This window comes from Dendrobates tinctorius, unplaced genomic scaffold, assembly GCF_039654945.1.
Source record: "Dendrobates tinctorius isolate UK_male_01 unplaced genomic scaffold, ASM3965494v1 ptg000074l, whole genome shotgun sequence".
NCBI lineage: Eukaryota > Metazoa > Chordata > Amphibia > Anura > Dendrobatidae > Dendrobates > Dendrobates tinctorius.
Genome location: NW_027361742.1, coordinates 18,825,239 through 18,842,990, shown reverse-complemented (window position 1 = coordinate 18,842,990; position 17,752 = coordinate 18,825,239). Strand labels below are relative to the sequence as shown.

The 17,752-nt window shown below is 44.6% G+C and overlaps 1 protein-coding gene across 3 annotated transcripts in view; it reads right to left on the bottom strand.

Annotated features, from left to right (window-relative positions):
* COLGALT2 (collagen beta(1-O)galactosyltransferase 2) overlaps positions 1-17,752 on the bottom strand; it is a 412,958-nt gene that overhangs the window by 260,688 nt on the left and 134,518 nt on the right. For 2 of the 3 annotated variants that reach the window (XM_073582911.1, XM_073582910.1), the window contains exon 2: positions 497-607. In XM_073582911.1, the coding sequence (XP_073439012.1) occupies positions 497-607 (111 nt within the window). Of the gene's footprint in view, positions 1-479; positions 608-17,752 lie in introns of all 3 variants that reach the window. The other variant, XM_073582912.1, reaches the window with a different exon arrangement.

Genomic DNA, 17,752 nt, shown 5'->3' with positions numbered 1-17,752 from the left:
TGGCAAAGTGCAAGAAGTGTACCTGTCAGATGCTTGGGAAAGCATTGTGGTGTGTGTGCTAGTGTGTTACCCAGTGCAGGCATCTCGTTGTCTTCGTAAAATGGAGGGTGGTGGTAGCATAAACTGTGGTTTGGATGCATGGGCAGGCGGCAGGGTGTGCTTAGCTATGGTCAGCCTATTCCAATAGGTGAGTGGACGAATGAGTGTGAGATGCAGAGCCCCTTCATAGTCACACCTCAATCACGTGTGCAGCGGGTGAGTGGTGTTCAGGCCAATAGGTGTAACTACAATAGGTATAAAGTTAAATAGCATATTGTGTACCCCGTGAATTATGTGCTTTGTCTTAGGGGCTGCCCCTTATTCTAATGCTTAGCTTTTTATTTTGCCAGATTTTACATCTCCTCATTCAGAGCACATGAACATGTTCAGCATGTAGACATGAATACTATGGCAAGTACTAGTCAGAACCATACACTTACAAGGTGTCGTTACTTACTGGGGCTCGCCCATCGGCCTCCATTCAACATAATGGTATAAGTTTTGAACATTCTTTAACCATTCCCGTAAAACATCTGTGGTGTTATCAATATTGTGATCCGTTCCTGCCCTAAAACAAACAAAATAAATAATGAAATTGTTGCAGGTTCTGAAATGATTTATAATTTCTTTCCAATTCTCTAATACTATACACATACTGATAAAATGATGATACCCCTGGGGTCTGTAACAAGTCCAGCAGGTAACTGGCTGCAAAGGTCCCAAGGGTCATGGTGGAGAATCAATAAAGATCTCAAAAGCGTCAACATACTGCTCCTGTATATGAAAATGATTATTTTATAGTTTATCCCAACAATGAGTCAGTTTCTAACTATTCTGCCTGCATATATACAATTTATGAGGCCGTCACATTTATGCAGATCATGTTAATATTTCTAGCACACAGTCCGGTACATCTGGAACTCTCCCCAGGGCCGGGGGCTACTCAATACCGGGTCAGTCAGGCTCTTTCAAAGGGGAAGTGTGTCACGGTGGTGATGGTGACCCGGTCCTTGGCCCTGGGTGTCCAATGTAGATGATGGAAGTTCAGATGAAGGGGCAGATGGTAGGATAATTAATAGGAAAATGGGGAATCGTGACTCCACCCGTGGCACTCGGCTAGGATAGCCGACGCTGTGATGCAGACCCTCTGGGATGATGATTTAGCAGCTAAGATGGTGAAGCTCTCCATGGGTAGAGCTGTGTCCCAGGGCAGTTGAGCCAGTGAAGGTGATGGTGTTTGCAGTGTGAGCCAGGCCGTTGTAAAATAACTCAAAGGACACGGTTGGGTGCAGTTTCTGGGTTTTTTACTCACAAGTTTCGTGTACACGTTGGTCCACTTAGTGCTGCGTCCTCCGAGGGAGGGGTCCGGCATACTCCCAGGCAGATTGGGTACACCTTTCAGGACTCTTCCTCGTGTCTTTCTCAAGGCCATGTCTCTGCGCTGAATTCTCCTTACTTTCCCTGCCCTGCGCCTTCACAAGTAGTGCCCCCAGCTGGCAGCCACGGATCTCCTCAGGCGACGTGGGTCAGGCCCCGAGGTCCGTTACTCATACCGCTGCCTTTTGGAGGGTGCTTGTGGCAGTGGCTGAGGCACTTAAAGTTACCTCAGCCTCCGGCTTCCCAGCTGAGTCCTGTAGTCCTCCACTAGCTTCAGGGGTCGGCTCCCTCGTTCTGGCCTGGTCCCTTCCAAGATGCGGGCCCCATGGGTGGCAAGTCGCACTACCCGTGCCCTTAGGACCCCTTCTTCCCAGTCCAGGAGCGTGGTTAAAATGTTTCTCTCTTTTCCGCCCACAGTCCTCTATAGCAATCCTGCTCTCTCGCTGGTCCTGTCACCGACTGACTAATTTCTGGAAGGATCTCTTTACCTCAGAACTAGCTTCTCCCACCAACTGTCACCTTTCTCACTCTCATTGGATGCCTAACTATCACTCCACTATCTAAGCTCCTCCCACTCTACCTACCTTCTACACTAACCCCCCCACAACCTTTCCTAGCCAGTCTGGGATGAGGCCATCCTCCCGAAGGGTACGCCCAGGTGCCCTGACTAGCTAGTGTGTGTGTTGAGTGCAGTGTTAGGAGTCCTGGGTGGTAATCCCTCCTTACCTGAGGATAGGATACCACACCTCTGGATGAGGTGCAGTACCTCTGTGGCGACCGGACCCTCAGGGGCGCCACACATCTGCTCGCCAGCGCTACTGCCCGGTGTTGTCCAGGGCACTCACGGCGGTATAATGAATTCGGAAAAGGCTTCTGACTTCTGCAGTTACTCTGACTACTCTATCCAGACAGCTCTGTTGTCAGCTTGAGCTGTTGTCACGTGACAGCTCATGTAAAATTTGCAAACCAACTAAATTTTCCTGCTTTTTTCAATGTTCTCAACTGAAAGGTGCAGACGATAAGCTAGACAGCACCTGACCACAACTATGCAAATTCTCATGTGATGACCACTCAAGCTGATAACAGAGCGCAATCTGGACAGTGTGGGTATTGTATGTTGTCAAGATTCAGCAATTAGCAATTGTGGAAACATGGGGGTCAGCGGGTGCTCTGGTCCACTGGCCCAGAACCGCATCGACCACAGCTTATCCCATTGAACCTACACTCTCCTTTTACCATAGGCATAATACTACTAAGACAACACAGGGTGAGGGTAAAACAGTGTGGCAATACTTTATTAAACCACCAAAAGACAATAACATATAGAATAGTCCCAGAAAAATACTCAAGATGGTGAAAAATTACAGATTCTCACCCTTCCGCTGATTCCCCCGGGATTAATGCAGCTGCGACTTCCAGGATCGACTACCTCCACCTGTGGAACGCACAGATAGGAGATATCGACAAGAATGAGAAGATGATAGTCCATTACGGTGACCGGAGAGTCACAACCTGGCTTCTCCAAACATCTCCAGGAGCCAGGTGACCGGTGGGTCCCATTCGCAAATGTATCCATGGAGCTCAGCTGACTGGTGGGTCCAAATCCTGTCTTCCCCAAATGTATCCATGGGTTCAATGATGGTCAATGGAGCAGATCTGTATTCTTTCATCTGGGGCAGTGGTCCCCCAAGCTGGCATCCTGTAGATTATCAAATCTGTGTCAATCGTGATGGAGCCATGATGTCCTGGCTGCTGCTATAGAAGTTTCCTGGTATGGTTTTGTAAATAGTCTCTGGTTCTTTGAATCTTGTTACAGAGGTATATCCCCTTTATATAGTTCACAACTTTTGTCCTTCAAGCCATCTTCCAGAGGTCAAGAGGAAACTGTGATGACAGTAACTCGCATTGTTTGAGTATTTAATAAATTTGCATAGCTTTTCTCCTTTGCAAGTCAACAAGCCACAGGGTCCCACACAATGGTCAATCAATATATTATCAAACATCCATTATTCAATGACCCTGCATCACTGTCTTGCAAAGGTAGCAGACAATAAGCGGAAGGAGCTGATATAAAAGGCAAACATCAGCCATTAAAAAATATCAAAATCAACATTTAAGACTCATGTGACAACAGTCTTTGGTTCTTGACCAACTGAAGTACAAATAAATTTTTAATGCATCCCATTATTTTATTTGCCTTTTCAGCAGCTGCCTGACACTGGCCACTAAATGTGAATTTGTCGCCCACCCATACACCCAGGTAAAATAAAAGTCAACATGAAGATAAAAGTTCATGTCTCCTGGCTTATTGAAAATAGACTTCTGGATAATTAAGATTAAATGCTGTGTCGTAATAGCAATCCTATAGAATGACTGCAAAAACTTAATTGGAGCCCAGAAAACCCTTGTAATCCTGGAAAAGGATTAATCCAGCTGCTCATATAGATTCGATCTTACTAACAGAGTACAGTAGGAAAGGTTTCCCTTCACCATTTACTAATCTGACTAATGGAAATATTTTGCTTCAACCACTAATATTCATGATAAATAGAAACATACATATCTAAAGACATTATAGTTCCAGTCTTAGGCTATGTGCACACGTTGCGGAATTGCAGCGGAAATTTCCACGGCAATTCCGCAACTCCCTGCCGAGGGAAATAAGCGAGAAATCCGCATGCGTAATTCCCGCAAAAAAATAGCAATTTGCAAGCGTAATTACCTTGCAGAATACTAGCGTCTTCCAAGCGATCTGTAGCATCGCTTGGAAAACTGATTGACAGGCTGGTCACTCGTCAAACATAGTGTTTGACAAGTGTGAGCAACTTTTTACTATTGAGGCTGCCTATGCAGCATCAGTAGTAAAAGATATAATGTTAAAAATAATTTTAAAAAAAAAATCATGATATTCTCACCTCCGGAGTCCCACGCAGCGTCCTCAGGCATCAGCGATGCTTCCGACACCTCCAGTTCCCAGCGATGCCTTGCGACAATGACCTCTGATGACATAGCATCTCGTGAGACTGCTACGTCATCACAGGTCATTGTTGCAAGGCATCACTGGGACCAGAAGATGCCGGGAGCGTGGCTGACAGGCGGGAAGGCTGCAGGGGACACCGGAAGGTGAGAATAACAGGATTTTTTATTTTAATTCTTTTTTTTACAGTGATATGGTACCCAGGGCCTGGAAGATAGTCTCCTCTCCTCCAGACCCTGGGTACCATCCGCACATTTTCTGGTTATTTTGCGTATGGTGGCCATAGCCACATGCGGAAAGTAAGCGGAACAATGCATTCCTATGTGTGCGGAATTCCCACGATTCCGCACAAAGAATGACCATGCTGTGTATTTTTCCACGATGCGATTCCGCCGTGGAAAAATACGCATCATTAGCACAGCATATGCGGAATGCCATTGAATTCAGTGGGTTGTGGATTTTATGCATTTTTGCAGCGTTTTTGCAGCAAAAAAAGGGGCAAAAATCCATAAAATCCACAGGAATTCCAGACGTGTGCACACAACCTAAATGTTTAAAATGAAGATTTACATATTTTTTAATGATGTTTTGAATTAATTTGGAATGTTAACTTTTCTCAGAATACATGCTGGAGTTCTTTCCTTTTTTTTCTTTCTTCATTTTGGACTACGCCCTTGATCAAGGTGCCTTTGTGCGTGTCTGAAAACCAGGTTCCTGCAGAGATTGGTGAGCTGACTTTTCCCTTTACCTCTACCCTGCTGTTTTTTCAGTCTTAAGGTTTGTCTCATTCATTTGCACATACAGAACATTTGAGATGGCTGGCCTCATGATCAGTGATCACTGTGACCAGCATCTTTATCCCTTGCCCACACAGCACATCTGAGGCAGCCACCAGGCACTGCTCTGTTATATAAGAGTGATCACATGTAATATATGGATGTGCTGGGCCTCAGAACAAGAGCTACTGTTTGTCAGTGGCTCTCCACTCTGACCCCTATAATCAGAACTGCCTTTTTGCTGAGGTTGCAAAGGTGTATTTTTTTCATTAAAATGAACTTGTCCTTACATAAGAATTGCATGGGAAAGCATGGTCTTTTTTGCCTTATCAAAGACAACTAGTTACATAACTATGGTGGCTATACTAGCCAAGTACAAATCCAATTCTCTTGCTATGTTACTTGCCACCTATGCAGCGTCAGTGGGCTGTTCCTCTTTAGAAGGATCCTGCGCTATAGGTTCTGGAACTTCCTTTTTCTAATTTTCCAGAATGCATAAACTTGCTGTTGTCCAATGGTTTGCTATTCCTGAATTGAAAGTCTACCTCTGTTATGCCTGTGTGCAGTGTGTTACATGGTTGTGCAGAGTATGATTGCACAATGTATATACACAGACACTATGTAACGGTACTCTGCTAAAAATGGGGACAAAGGCCCTCATATTTTAATAGCAAAGTGTGACTACCTACCTGTCAACAATAGGCAGCCTTTTTCAGATGAGACTCCAATCTAAAAACTCACCTCTCTTCATGCCTATGCTTCAAATAAATTGGGGGAGATTAGGATTAAGGTATATTTTACTGTAAATATAAACAGTCTTGGAAAGACATATGGATAAGATACATGGACCCTCGAGCTAAGCATAGCCACATCCTATTCCCTCCAACACATTTGAGACAGGTACAAAGAAAGGCGAGTCTGGAGTTTGTGGTTAGTAATTTACTTGAGACAACCAAATAAATTAATGATAGGGGTTTGCTATAAGTCTCCAAAAATAATGGAAGCAACGGGGAATATCCTCATAAAGCAAATAGATGAAGCAGCGACTCAAGGAGAAGTCATTATTATGGGGGACTTCAACTACCCTGAAATACATTGGGGAACCGAAACCTGCAGTTCCAGCAAAGGTAATGGGTTTTTGACAACTATGAGAGACAATTACCTTTCACAACTGGTTCAGGACCCAACAAGAGGGGGGGCACTGCTAGACCTAATATTATCCAACAGGCCAGACCGCATATCAAATGTAAGGGTTGAGGGTCACTTGGGTAATAGTGATCACAAATTAATAAGTTTTCATGTATCCTTTAATAAGATGTGTAGTAGAGGGGTTACAAGAACACTAAACTTCAGGAAGGCAAATTTCCAACGGATGAGAGATGATCTTGGTGCAATTAACTGGGACGATATCCTGAGACATAAAAATACACAAAGAAAATGGGAGACGTTTATTAGCATCCTGAATAGGACCTGTGCACAATATATACCGTATGGGAATAAACATGCGAGAAATAGGAGGAGACCACTATGGCTAAATAGAGCTGAAAGGGGCGCAATAAGAGATAAAAATAAAGCATTTAGAGAATTAAAGCAAGTAGGTAGTGATGAGGCATTAAATAAACACAGAAAATTAAATAATTTCTGTAAAAAGCAAATCAAAACAGCAAAGATTGAGACAGAGAGATTCATTGCCAGAGAAAGTAAAAATAATCCCAAAATATTCTTTAACTACATAAAGAGCAGGAAACTAAAAAATTATAGTGTTGGCCCCCTTAAAAATAGTCTGGGTGAAATGGTGGATGAGGATGAGGAAAAAGCCAATATGTTAAATGACTTTACACAAGAAAATCCCATGACGGATAACATGATCATTGGTAGAAAAAAATCTCTATTAATTGTCACCTGTTTAACCCCCCAGCAGGAAGTACAGCAGCGTAAAAAAAAAAAAATTGACAGATCCCTGGGCCCGGATGGGATACACCTCCGAGTACTGCAGGAATTAAATACAGTCATAGATAGACCATTATATTTAATCTTTAAAGATTCCATAATAACGGTCTGTACCACAGGACTGACGTATGTCAAATGTGGTGCCCAGATTCAAAAAGGGGACAAAAACTGAACTTGGAAATTATAGGCCAGTAAGCTTAACCTCAATTGTGGGTAAAATCCTGGAGGGTTTTCTAAGAGATACTATACTGGAGTATCTGAAGAAGAAGAACCTCATGACCCAATAGCAACATGGGTTTACAAGGGACCGTTCCTGTCAGACTAATCTGATAAGCTTTTATGAAGAGGTAAGTTCAGGACTGGACCAAGGAAATGCAGTGGACGTGGTGTACATGGACTTTTCAAAAGCTTTTGATATGGTGCCACACAAAAGGTTGATACATAAAAAGAGAACAATGGGGATAAGGGAAAATATGTGTAAGTGGGTTAAGAGCGGGCTCAGGGTTAGGAAACAAAGGGTGGTTATTAATGGAGCACACTCGGACTGGGTCACAGTTAGCAGTGGGGTACCACAGGGGTTAGTATTGGGTCCGCTTCTTTTTAACATATTTATTAATGACCATGTAGGGGGCATAGAGAGTAGAATTTCAATATTTACAGATGATACTAAACTCTGCAGGGTAATCAATACAGAGGAGGGCAATTTAATATTACAGGAAGATTTATGTAAGGCTGGTTTCACATTAGCGCTTTTTAAGCGCACGCACGGCCGGGGGTAGCTCCGCCCCCGTGCCGGCTCTCTGCCCGGCGTGCCCGCCCCTTGCTTGTAGCGCCGCCTCCTAGCGCACAGCGGCGCCTGCGATCGGCGCACCCTATCTTTAGCATAGGGTGCGCAGATCGTGCACAGGCCGTGCGCTAGTTGCGCTTTGACCTGCGCTGCGCACATTTGACGGTGCGCCGTGCGCGCCAAAATCCGAAAAGTTTGATTTTGGCGCGCACGGCGCACCGTCAAAAGTGCGCAGCGCAGGTCAAAGCGCAACTAGCGCACGGCCTGCGCACGATCTGCGCACCCTATGCTAAAGATAGGGTGCGCCGATCGCAGGCGCCGCTGTGCTCTAGGAGGCGGCTCTACAAGCAAGGGGCGGGCACGCCGGGCAGAGAGCCGGCTCGGGGGCGGAGCTACCCCCGGCCGTGCGTGCGCTTAAAAAGCGCTAATGTGAAACCAGCCTTAACTAGAAGCTTGGGCTGATAAATGGCAAATGAGCTTTAATGGGGATAAATGTAAGGTCAAGCACTTGGGTAGAAGAAATAATATGTATAATTATGCGCTTAATTGTAAAACACTGGGCAAAACTGTCACTGAAAAAGACCTGGGTGTATGGGTGGATGACAAATTCACATTTAGTGGCCAGTGTCAGGCAGCTGCTGAAAAGGCAAATAAAATAATGGGATGCATTAAAAGAGGCATAGATGCTCATGAGGAGAACATAATTTTCCCTCTATATAAGTCACTAGTGCGACCACACTTAGAATACTATGTACAGTTCTTGTCTCCGGTGTATAAGAAAGACATAGCTGAACTGGAGCGGGTGCGGAGAAGAGCGACCAAGGTTATTAGGGAACTGGGAGGTCTGCAATACCAAGACAGGTTATTACACTTGGGGTTATTTAGTTTGGAAAAACGAAGGCTTAGGCGTGATCTTATTACAATGTATAAATATATGCGAGGACAGTACAAAGACCTTTCTAATGATCTTTTTACTCTTAGACCTGTGACGGGGACAAGGGGGCAACCTCTACGTCTGGAGGAAAGAAGGTTTAAGCATACTCACCGACGCAGATTCTTTACTGTAAGAGCAGTGAGACTATGGAACTCTCTGCCGTATGATGTTGTAATGAGTGATTCCCTACTAAAATTCAAGAAGAGCTTGGATGCCTTTCTTGAAAAGTATAATATTATAGGGTATATGGACTAGATTCCTTGATAGGGCATTGATCCAGGGAGCTAGTCTGATTGCCGTATGTGGAGTCGGGAAGGAATTTTTTTCCCCAAAGTGGAGCTTAGTGTTTGCCGCATGGGGTTTTTTGCCTTCCTTTGGATCAACATGTTAGGCTATGAGTTGAACTAGATGGACCTAAAGTCTTACTTCAACCTTAAAAACTATGTTACTATTTAAATGCTCATTATCAGTAATCAAGCCAAAAAAATAATTTGGACAATTTTATTTTTATTTCAAATTAAAACATTAAATATTGAAACATCTCCAGAAATCCCACTAGTTGGACTTGGGAAGACTTAGGAATCACGCTTTTGGTCATTTTATGAGAAAATGCTCTGTCATATGATGCATAGACATGCAATTGTTTCTTCTTTTTCAAGTATATAAATTCTACATTAGGAGTACGAAGAAAAAGCAGCACCACAGACACGTAGTGATCACTGTGGCCTCCGGCACTAGAGATGAAGGTTTACAACATCTGCATGGAGTTTGTATCTTATCCTTGTGAACATGCGAGTTTCTGCTGCATATTCCAGTTTCCTTTCAGGCTCCAAAAACATTGACTTTCTATGAAATATGCCTAGAGAGTATATATGATGGAATGCCTAAGAGATGGAAATTAGACTGTAAGCCCCACTGCAGACTGAGACTGATGAGAAAGAAGCAAGAATACCTTCTCTGTTCACTGCATTGGCCCATGTCTGACCGACAGGGATAACAAAAGTCAGGAGTACCATCCACTATCATTCTTATACTTTTAGATTATTGGCGCTTTAAAGACTTCTGTCCAATGTCTTTAACTTAATGATAGTTATCTTGCTCAACAAAATGTACTCCTACATAACATACTATTACATAAAGCTGTCAGGATAAGGGTTTGCATCACATATGTATCTGCAGGTCTTACCGTGTGACACAGGTTGGTTCCACACTGTCACGTCATCTTCTAGAATGGGGCTCAGTAAGGTAAAGCAGTCAAAATGAGCTTTAATGAATATCATGTCTAAAAAATTGAGGGTCAAACTGTAAGTGTTACTATTTACACCAATGATTTCCACTTTATATAACAAGAAAACTGGCACCTCTCAGATAATTCAAGTGGTTGAACACTAGGTGAGAGAGTCGAGGTGGGGACATACTTGTCATGATCCAGTGTTGGATCTGGCGGTATTAAAAGCACAGAGTGAACTTTTTTACTTTGGTTAAGTTCAAAGGTGTTTTGACTGTCCCCGGTGGTGGTTAGTGGTATTGCACCTTAGGTTAGGTTGCACTTAATTATGGTTCAGGTGTGACACCCTATAAAGGTGTGCTCAGGGTGTTCACTCACGGCTGGTGATATTTCTTGCTGAGTTGTTGGAGAGCCTGGTGGAAGGATGGAGCTGGATAGGAGTCCTGTGCAGTCAGCCAGAGAGAACGAGTGCCAGCTAATGGTGTCTGCAGGAAGGACTGGCATGGCCTGGTGGAGTCGCAGTTTATGGTGTCGGCGGGAAGTGCGGGCATGGCTTAGAGGAGTGGCGACTAGGAAGAGAGTTGCACTCAGCATGCTCGACTTGGTTGCTGAGAACTGGACTCGTGCATGCTTGGATTCTTGGCAGAGGCTGGACTCATCTTGGGACTCTGTGTACTGGACTTGATAATGTCATGATCACGTGTGTCAGGACACAGATGATGCCGCAAGGCGAACCCATAACACACGTGACCCTGGATACACCGCCTCCAGTGGGGCGAATTTAAATAATAGAACGTGCAGGTGGATACGCCGCCTCCACCTGGCGAATTTAGGAATTACACGTTAATATATACATTTCTGGAAACACCGCCTCCAGTACGGCGAATTTAAATAATAAGGGGGGAACCTGGGAAACTTTAACAATGGTGGGCCCTGCGATAGGGAATGGGGACATGGAGACCTCCTAAGCTCCCCTGAGCCAGTGTCCCTGCACTCCTAACATTCCCTATACAGGCTCCGCACCTGTGGCTGCCGCGAACCTTAACCCCTTGCTCGCCCTGACCCTAAACCCTCACTAGGGAATAGGTCGGTGCGGAGACTAATCCCACCACTGCACTAACAACACACATGAGGAAAGAGACAATACAGGGGAAACACCACTTATCTTTGCTCTGTTGCGTACGCTCCTAGCAACAGAGCCCACCACCTGTGTGCATCTTCTCCTCCACCCTGATCCATCACCATAACTGGATCCATCACCATCGTGCATGCTTGGACTCTGCTCCCAGGCTGCACGATGGTGATGTCTCTTTCCTCATGTGTGTTGTTAGTGCAGTGGTGGGATTAGTCTCCGCACCGACCTATTCCCTAGTGAGGGTTTAGGGTCAGGGCGAGCAAGGGGTTAAGGTTCGCGTGCGGCGACAGGTGCGGAGCCTGTATAGGGAATGTTAGGAGTGCAGACACTGGCTCAGGGGAGCTTAGGAGGTCTCCATGTCCCCATTCCCTATCGCAGGGCCCACCATTGTTAAAGTTTCCCAGGTTCCCCCCTTATTATTTAAATTCGCCGTACTGGAGGCGGTGTTTCCAGAAATGTATATATTAACGTGTAATTCCTAAATTCGCCAGGTGGAGGCGACGTATCCACCTGCACGTTCTATTATTTAAATTCTCCCCACTGGAGGCGGTGTATCCAGGGTCACGTGTGTTATGGGTTCGCCTTGTGGCATCATCTGCGTCCTGACACACGTGATCATGACATTATCAAGTCCAGTACACAGAGTCCCAAGATGAGTCCAGCCTCTGCCAAGAATCCAAGCATGCACGAGTCCAGTTCTCAGCAACCAAGTCGAGCATGCTGAGTGCAACTCTCTTCCTAGTCGCCACTCCTCTAAGCCATGCCCGCACTTCCCGCCGATACCATAAACTGCGACTCCACCAGGCCATGCCAGTCCTTCCTGCAGACACCATTAGCTGGCACTCGTTCTCTCTGGCTGACTGCACAGGACTCCTATCCAGCTCCATCCTTCCACCAGGCTCTCCAACAACTCAGCAAGAAATATCACCAGCCGTGAGTGAACACCCTGAGCACACCTTTATAGGGTGTCACACCTGAACCATAATTAAGTGCAACCTAACCTAAGGTGCAATACCACTAACCACCACCGGGGACAGTCAAAACACCTTTGAACTTAACCAAAGTAAAAAAAGTTCACTCTGTGCTTTTAATACCGCCAGATCCAACACTGGATCATGACAATACTTCTGTGAACGCTCATCCTAGTCACCTTGCCCCTGGCCCCATTGTAAAGAGTTTTTATCTGTAATGATTGCAGCATTACAGAGAGAACACACATTTTTCTTAAAGGATCCTGTTCCTGACTGATGTTGCTCATGATTCGGGCAGCATAAATCGTCTGACAAGTTGACTTTAAAGAGGCTCTATCACCAGATTTCAAAACACAATAGATCTCCTAAACCTGAAGAGGCCAAAGTACTTACTGTGAAAATTCACATCAGAATGGAAGTATAATGATGATTTTAAAAAGGTCATCCAGGTTTGAGGTTCAATTTAAAAGTCACTCTATGTGACTACATACTTGTGGATCCTCACAGCACGCACTGCACGCTGTCAGAATGTTTGAGTACCTGCACCCGGAGTGGGAGATCATGTGACCGCAAATATATAATTTGTATACTTTCGTCCACATTCCAACTACACGTCTGTATATATGAGTGAGTGCTATGTGCCATGTGCATTTAGATGCCTTATTCCCCAAAATGGCTTTTTATTTTTCATTCTATTTTTCACAGAGAGCCCTTGGAGACAGAGCAGACTTATTTCTACATCTTCGGGTTACAGGAAATATTTGTTTACTTGGTGAGACGCTCCGTCCTTATTTATTTATTTTGTGGAAAACAAGAGGCGTCTTCTGTGTGATGGAAAAGAAATTGAGACGCGTGGAATGGGCTATTTCTTCTTAGAACAGAACATATCACCGTGTAATGCCATACGGATGTCCAATGGAAAATGGAATACATTGATGCAAACATGGAAAGTCCCAGGAATGTATTGATTTAAGGGATATTTTATGTCCTCCAATTTTATAAAGGGCCACAGATAATATACAAGCTAACAACTTCATCTATCCAGTATACATTTACATACATTGCAATAATCTACTTACATAGTTTTGTTTCTATTTCTATTTTGTTTCTATTTTTGCAGATGACACCAAACTTTGTAGTATATGTAGTCTATGGAAAATGTTCAATAGTTATAAGCATCATGGACACAATGATGGTCATCCACTTGGCAGATGAGATTCAATGTGTAGAAGTGAAAGTTATCCACATGGGCAATGATAATATGAGGGCATCATACTCTACGTTCTAGGGGGAGTAAAACTAGGAGAGTCACTATTACAGAAGGATATGGGTGTACTTGTAGATAACAGACTAAATAACAGCATGTCAGGTCAATCAGCAGCTTTTAAAGCCAGCAATATATTGTTAGGTATTAAAACAGGTATCAACTCACAGAGAGGGATGTAATAGTGCAGGGGTGGCATTTATGCACATGTAATCGAAGTACATGTATCAAAGTACTACTGGCAGTTATAACATGGATGAATGTGACACGCATCTCTATTCTCTTCATGCAGGTAACCAGCTTTTCCAATCTCTGCTCTGAATCCAATCCTGTGTCTCCATTCAATGTCAGCAAGCAGTTAATCCTGAATGCTATCTATGTGTTTTCAACTCTGCAAGCTTATATCTGGTAACCAGCTTTTCCAATCTCTGCTCTGAATCCACTCCTGTGTCTCCATTCAATGTCAGCAAGCAGTTAATCCTGAATGCTATCTATGTGTTTTCAACTATGCAAGCTTATATCTGGTATATAGTTTTTTTTTTCAACTTACTCTGCTTGTCCCCTTATGTTGTGAGGTCAAGAAACTTTTCAAAGTGCTTTATGATCCATGTAGTGCTGGACATGTGTTTATTTGACCACAACACTTTATTGGGTCCTGGTGTCTCAATTTAGTGTGATTGATTAACAAGAAGACAGAGAGCCAAAAAAAAAAAAAATCTTAGCCTTAACCTCCTATATATTCAGACCTAGCTTGGGGGAGCATTTATGTAGGGGTGGCATTTATGCACATGTAATCGAAGTACATGTATCAAAGTACTACTGGCAGTTATAACATGGCAGTTAGACAGGGCAGGAGACAGGTAAGACATTTATATACATCTACTCCCTGTACATTAGGAGTACAACAAATATATACCATATGCATTTGTGTAATTTTTATCCTGGCCGCTGCATTCACACACATCCACCGCCCTGGCATTAACTCTCTACACTCCATCCATATCGGCCCCTCGCTCCTTTCCTCTCCTATGTATAGCACTCACGCTCTTTTCATATTGTTAAATTGCACAGATCCAGTCAGTCCTACCTTTCAACATCAGAGACGCTCTCACAAATCACTTAACCATCTGCTCACTCTTTCTATCCTCCTTCTCCTAGTCGCAGGAGACATTGCTCCCAACCCTGGTCCCCCATGTTATAGAAAGTCATACCCCCCGACTGCTACACTTAGAAACCCCTCTAATCTTATTAATATTCCCTGCATGCCATCTGTCTCTCTTAATTGTGCACTTTGGAATTCTCACTCGGTGTGTAACAAACTCTCCTTCATCCATGACTTCTTCCTTTCTAATTCTCTTAACCTCCTGGCTCTTACTGAAACCTGGATCCAGCAGTCAGACACTACCGCTGCTGCTGCTCTTTCATACGGGGGGCTACACTTCTCTCATACCCCAAGATCAGACAATAGAGCAGGTGGAGGCGTTGGTCTACTCCTATCACCAAAATGTACCTTTCAGGTTATCCCTCAAGTACCTTCACTTGTCTTCCCATCTTTTGAGGTCCATGCCGTCAGACTCTACACCCCTTTCTCCATGCGAGTGGCGGTGGTGTATCGTCCTCCCGGCCCCTCCCATCAGTTTCTGGATCATTTTGCCACTTGGCTTCCACAATTTCTCTCCTGTGACATCCCTACCCTCATCATGGGAGATTTCAACATCCCCATTGCTCTTCCCCTCTCATCATCTGCTACTCCCCTTTTATCTCTAACCTCCTCATTTGGCCTTTCGCAGCTTACTAATTCTCCAACGCATGAAGACGGAAACTCCCTCGACTTGGTCTTCTCTCGGCTTTGTGCAGTGGATGATTTTGCAAACTCCCCTCTCCGGCTCTCTGACCACAATCTTCTTTCATTCTCTATCAAGAACTGCCAGGCTGCTCAGGTCACCCCCACTGTCCAGACTTATAGAAACATACAGGCCTTTAACACCCAGAAACTTATGAAGAACTTACAGTCTTCATTGGCCCCCTATCTCCTCCCTCTCATGTCCTGATTCTGCATTGAAGCATTACAATGAAACACTTCAAATTGCCCTGGATGAATTTGCACCCCCTATAAATAGAACACCACAACGCAGACGGCGACAACCCTGGCAAATGGTGCAAACACGTTTCCTGCAGCGGTGCTCCAGGTGCGCCGAACGTCTGTGGAGAAAATCCAATCTACACGAAGATTTCATCCATTTTAAGTTTATGCTTAGAACATACAACACTGCCCTTCACCTCTCCAAACAAGCCTATTTCAACACCCTCATCACCTCACTGTCCAATAACCCAAAACGTCTCTTTGACACTTTTCATTCTCTATTCAATCCAAGAGTGCAGGCCCCAACCACGGAGCTCCGAGCTGACGATCTGGCCAATTACTTCAAAGAAAAAATTGACCAGATTCGACAGGAAATTATCTCCCAATCACCTCATACCATGCACTGTCCTCCCTCACACACTGCATCTAGCTCACTCTCTGATTTTGAACCAGTCAAAGAAGAAGAAGTAAGCAGGCTCCTTGCATCTTCTCGCCCAACTACGTGAACCAGTGACCCATTTCCGTCACATCTCCTCCAGTCCCTTTCCCCTGCTGTCACCCCTCACCTAACTAAAATATTTAACCTCTCTCTCTATAACTATAACTATAGACCTGTCTCTAATCTTCCCTTCATTTCTAAACTCCTGGAACGCCTGGTCCACACCCGTCTTATCCGCTATCTCTCAGAAAACTCTGTTCTCGACCCTCTCCAATCCGGTTTCCGCTCTTTACACTCCACTGAATCTGCCCTCACTAAAGTCTCTAATGATCTGCTAACAGCTAAATCAAATAGTCATTACTCCATGCTAATTCTCTTGGATCTCTCTGCAGCATTCAACACTGTGGATCATCAGCTCCTCCTCACTATGCTCCGTTCCATTGGCCTCAAGGACACCATTCTCTCATGGTTCTCCTCCTATCTCTCCGACCGCTCCTTTACTGTATCTTTTGCCGGTTCCTCCTCCTCTCACCTTCCCCTTACTGTTGGGGTCCCCCAAGGATCGGTTCTAGGCCCCCTCCTCTTCTTCTTGTACACTGCCCCTATTGGTCAAACAATCAGTAGATTTGGTTTCCAGTACCATCTCTATGCTGATGACACCCAATTATACGCTTCTTCTCCTGACATCACGCCAGCCTTTCTAGAAAACACCGGCGATTGTCTAAATGCTGTGTCTAATATCATGTCCTCACTATATCTGAAACTGAACCTGTTAAAGACTGAACTCCTGGTGTTTCCTCCCTCTACTAATGTACCTATACCCGGCATTGCTATTTCTGTGTGTGGTTCCACTATTACTCCCCAGCAACAGGCCCGCTGTCTTGGGGTCATACTTGATTCTGAGCTTTCCTTTGCCCCCCACATTCGATCACTGGCTCGCTCTTGTCATCTGCACCTCAAAAACATTTCTAGAATTCGACCTTTTCTTACTTTTGACTCTGCAAAAACTCTTACTGTTTCTCTTATTCATTCTCGTCTCGACTATTGTAACTCTCTTCTAATCGGTCTCCCTCTTACCAAACTCTCCCCTCTCCAATCTGTCTTGAATGCTGCAGCCAGGATCATATTCCTCACCAATCGTTACACTGATGCCTCTGCCTTGTGACAGTCATTACACTGGCTACACATCCACTCCAGAATTCAGTATAAACGTATTACCCTCACCCACAAAGCCCTCCATGGCTCAGCACCACCCTACATCTCCTCCCTTGTTTCAGTATACCACCCTACCCGCGCCCTCCGTTCTGCTGATGACCTGAGGTTAGCATCCTCAATAGTCAGAACCTGCCACTCCCGTCTCCAAGACTTTACACGTGCCGCGCCAGTTCTTTGGAATGCACTTCCCAGGTCAATACGATTAGTCCCCAATCCCCACAATTTTAAGCGTGCCCTGAAAACGCATTTATTCAGACTGGCCTATCGCCTCAACACATTAACCTAATCTATCCCTGTGTGGCACAGCCAAAAGTTTTACCATAACCAGATTTCCCACATCATGTTCCCACATGCTTTATGCATCCATTAGCCCTCTGTGTCTGTACTGTTACACACTTAACATTATGGCTGGTCCATACAATCAGGGCAACTGTTACCACCCACCTTTCGTGTCTACCTCTTTCCTCATAGACTGTAAGCTTGCGAGCAGGGCCCTCTTTCCTCTTGGTATTTGTTATAATCTACTGTATGTGATTATTGTTATGCTGTAATGTCTATTGTCTGTACAAATCCCCTC